Consider the following 4,242-nt stretch of genomic DNA (forward strand, 5'->3'; position numbering starts at 1 on the left):
ACATATTTTTTCCTGAAAGTTACACTGATTCACTGTAGAAACAAAGCGATAATTTAGAAATGAATCAAGATGAGATTTTTTCCTGTTTGTAATATTAAAATTTTGCACAGACCCTTGTGATCGCTCAGTAGTTCTCAACTCTCTTCCACCCAGGCCCTTGCTTTTGATCACAAATATTTGGTAATGCTTTTTATAGAAAAGTTTATCATTCTAAAATGAAATTCATATCCTTTCTATATTAATAACACAACCATATATATTATTTGTATATATAATGTTCCAACTATAATATAAATGAGTAATGAAAGGAAAAATTATTTATACTAAAATAATATGAATTTCATTATAAATGCTCAGACATGATTAAAAAAAAAAAGACAAAATGTGGCAACTATATCCAATATCTCCCTAAATACTAATATTGCTTAGTGGTGTGTTATGCCCTATTTTAATGTTGTAGATGGTACTGCTATTAATAATGTGATTTTTTAAAGGAATTGACAACTCCTGGTAATGTTCTGCAGACACCAAAACAAAATCTTTCTTCAATATCAATGATAGCTACATTTCCAGAAAATTCAGAAAACTAAAACCACACCAAAAAATGCCACATGTTTATCAAAACTGAATAAAACCCAGTAACTGCTCTGATTATTCTGAGTATGTTTCATTTCATGAATATTTAATACAATATTCAAATATGGACCAAGACTAGATAATTCTTTTTTGTACAGACAGTTGAGTATAATTAGGGCAAGATGTCTATTCCCTGGTTCCCACCAGCAAACACTACTAGTATCCTCTTACAATGATGATATTCTGGCTCTAGAGGACAATGTCACCCCCCACCCTCATGGGAAATTTATTTCTATAGCAATTAAAGATGATAAAATTTTCTATTTATTCTATAAATAGTGATGAATAAGATATGTTTGGAATATTGTATTTTTGTATTTTGAGTAATATTTCTTATATGTCTACAAAAATAAGCCCTTTATTATAACATATTAACAGAACATGGTGTTATATTAACATTATATAATAATCTATTAACACAAAGAAAATCAAAATTGCCTATTCTCAACATGTCTGAAATCAGGAAGGGAAAATAATACAATCTACAAGATAAATTTATGATAGTCATGAGAGAAATAAACATAACGAAATTCCCACAAATCGTTTTTTAATTTAATTATTTTTCTATTTTTTAAATTTTCTTATATACTCTATGGGCATTACAAATTTTCTCCAGACATTTATGGGTTGTAGTAATTGTCTCACAAATTTTGAGTCAAAGAAAGAAAGAAAAAACTAAGAAAAAAAAAACACAAACAAGAAATAAAGTAAATATAACTTTTTCAGAAAGATAAAAGAAAATTTAAAACAGGAAAAAAATCTGAAACAAGTCATGTTTGAACTACATTGCTACTTTTTCGTCCTCAGAATTAATTTCTATAACTGAGTAATGGGAGCACAAAAGCTCACAAGGGTATTTATTATTTATCTGAACAATCTTTGGATCCGTAAAGTGATAACAAATTGAGAAAAACTTAATTCTGGAAGATTTACCTTGATGAAAAAGAAAACGTTTTCTTAATTCATTCAGTTCTTCTATTCATATCTTTAATTACTTTGGGTTTTCCAAAGCATTAAATAGAAGACTAGGCTCCTGGGATAGTTTTGAGAATATTAAGGGCAAAGAAGTATGGGGAGGAGGAGGAAAAACAAAACCCAAAAAGCAAAAAAGCAAAACCCCACAAATCTGTGTATCAAGCTAGCCAGCAATGGAGATTCTTGAAATAAAATCAATTAACACTTACATATCACAAATTATGAATCAAATTTCATAAAAAGTGACTCCAAATATAATAAGAAAATCCAAATCATTTAGCATTTTAAAGAATTGTAAATTTATTACTTTCAAGTATGTTTATTCATCCATTCCTCAAATATTCAGAAAACCTTCTTTATATAGCCTAATCTCACAATATAACTTAATGTGATTTTAAATACGTACATAAATTTCCCACCACTCCCTGTTTTTAGTTTTTGTTTATTTAAAAACACATTACTTTAAGAGTGGAAGAGAACTATAAAAATTTCAAATAACTTTCTTTTCCCAAAAATAATCTAAATGAACTGGAGCCCAGCACACTGAGAAATTCTCTCAGAAATCAGAAAAGGAAAAAAATCACTTCCCTTGGTAATTCATTTTAATGCTTTGTCCAAGAAAAGTCTCTAAGTCGTAGTTTGACCATTATTTATGCATGCTCTGTAAACTTTCAAATGATTTTTGTAGCAAGAGTACACTTGGTAATATTGAGAAAGTTGATTTCCATGTCCTTAAAGTTGACCTGTCAAAGAACAAATCTAAGAAATCTTGTTATGACAGAAGGCCACAAGTTCCTGACTTCCCGTCAGCGTTTTGATAATCTTGAAAAGTTTCTTACTATTTTCTTCCTTATTTGTTTTTGTCAGGGTATGAGATGAATGGGACATCTTATCTGGTTAGCCAAGAAGAATTTGTGTCTTTGTAGCTAAATCATGCCCAGGATAAACCTATCTTAGGAGAAGTGGAGTGAAAAGAACTAAAGAGTTGAATCCAGTTCAAAGCCTTTAAAAAGGTCATGTTTCCAATGGAGGAAATTAGAATGAGGTAATGAAACTCTAAAACTTGTTAGGCTCATGTTACCTGGATGGGCCAATCAGATGTTCTGTATTGGAAAATACGTATAATGCAGTATTACAACTCCAGGTGGCCTCAACGTCACTCGTCTTTGTATGGGCATCATTTAGAGACCACAGGATTAAATAAGGACTAGGCTGAGTGTTCTAACATTATATAATCCTCTTGTCTGGCTAGATCAAGGCATGGTTTGATCATATAATGAACTACCATTCTGACATTCCCTGTGCCCATTCTCATTCCCAATATAAAGGAAGCAATTATGAAGACTGAGATTTGGGCTAACAGCACACAACACAATTCCACAAGTCCATTATCTTTTGCTTAAACCAACGACTTCCTCCCAAAACAAACAGCAGCAAGTCACAGCAGCTGATTGCTGTTACACTCAAGAGGATTTCATTGTAAAATGCAACATTACAGTCATTGGAGTGTGGTAAGTAATAGATCCTAAAGAACTGGTAGGGAAGGAAACAAACGAGGATGATCCCTATAAAAAATAGGTTTTTCAGTTGAGCCCAGAACTCCTGGTGGGATAGCAAGGAGTGACCTAGCTTCCTCACCATCGATATTATGATAAAGACCTGGAAGATCAAGAGAATCACTGCAATGGCTATGACCACAGCGGCCATCATGTAGTTGATGACTTGTACATCCACGTGAACAAGTTCTTTGTGGAATTTAAAACAGAGGGTCTCATTGTACTCCCCCTGCCTTCCGTACTGGGAAACAACGAGGGGCACCACAATGACAATCACCAGCATCCACATGCTGGCACTGGCAGCCACAGCGTGCAGCTTTCTGTAGAATTCCACTTTGTCCTTGCACTTGAAGAAGATGAGGTACCTGGTGACCAGGATCACCACATAGAACAGGAATGTGAGGTACATGTGGATGTGCAGCATGGCACTCACGAATTTGCAGAAGGGCAGCCCAAATGTCCAAGTCAGCTTGATGAGGTAGGCCAAGCGGAAAGGCACCGTCAGCAGAAAAACACTGTGGACCACCACCAAGTTCACAACCGCCATGGTGGTCACAGAACGGGTGTTCATTTTCACCAGCAGAAACAGAATACAGATGATACCCACCAGCCCACCAATGAGCACCACGAGGTAGAGACTGGTTAAATGGGGCGTCAGTGTAGGATTGCAAGAAGAATTCCTGGAGATGTTGGGGCCAGCCATACTTCAGAAGTTACCTGGAAGAGACAAAGCACCAGAGTAACTGATAAAACTCCCAGAGTTTGTTCCTATCTCCTTCATAGCACTGACAGAGTGGCTTTATGATTTATCTATTTTCATTAAGCCATTGATTTTTCATCTTTAAGGGGAATAAAAATATAATCTTAATCTTGGAGATGCCCCCAGAGACATGTAATATATGTACATAGGCAAAACAATTTGCAAAGACTTTCTGGAGGGTTTGCAGCCCATCTGGAGCTGATCTGTGGAGGCTTGTACTATAGCAACCCCTGAGAAAAACTGTAAGATGGATGGAAAAATGAATGGATGCATGAAGTACACAATATATTTTTTTTATTCTGTTAGGCATGATTC

At 34.6% G+C, this 4,242-nt stretch overlaps 1 protein-coding gene across 1 annotated transcript; it reads right to left on the reverse strand.

Annotated features, from left to right (window-relative positions):
- Positions 1 to 1,057: 1,057 nt before the first annotated feature.
- On the reverse strand, positions 1,058 to 3,878 carry GPR141 (G protein-coupled receptor 141). Its single transcript, XM_053609573.1, has one exon. The coding sequence runs from the start codon at positions 3,868 to 3,870 to the stop codon at positions 2,968 to 2,970; it is 903 nt and encodes a 300-aa protein (XP_053465548.1). The 5' UTR covers positions 3,871 to 3,878; the 3' UTR covers positions 1,058 to 2,967.
- Positions 3,879 to 4,242: the final 364 nt, after the last annotated feature.

Source organism: Nycticebus coucang, chromosome 11 (genome assembly GCF_027406575.1).
Source record: "Nycticebus coucang isolate mNycCou1 chromosome 11, mNycCou1.pri, whole genome shotgun sequence".
NCBI classification, from domain to species: Eukaryota; Metazoa; Chordata; class Mammalia; order Primates; family Lorisidae; genus Nycticebus; species Nycticebus coucang.

Excerpts from the sequence above, each read along its gene's own strand:
- GPR141 (XM_053609573.1), bottom strand. The coding sequence starts at position 3,870 with ATGGCTGGCCCCAACATCTCCAGGAATTCTTCTTGCAATCCTACACTG.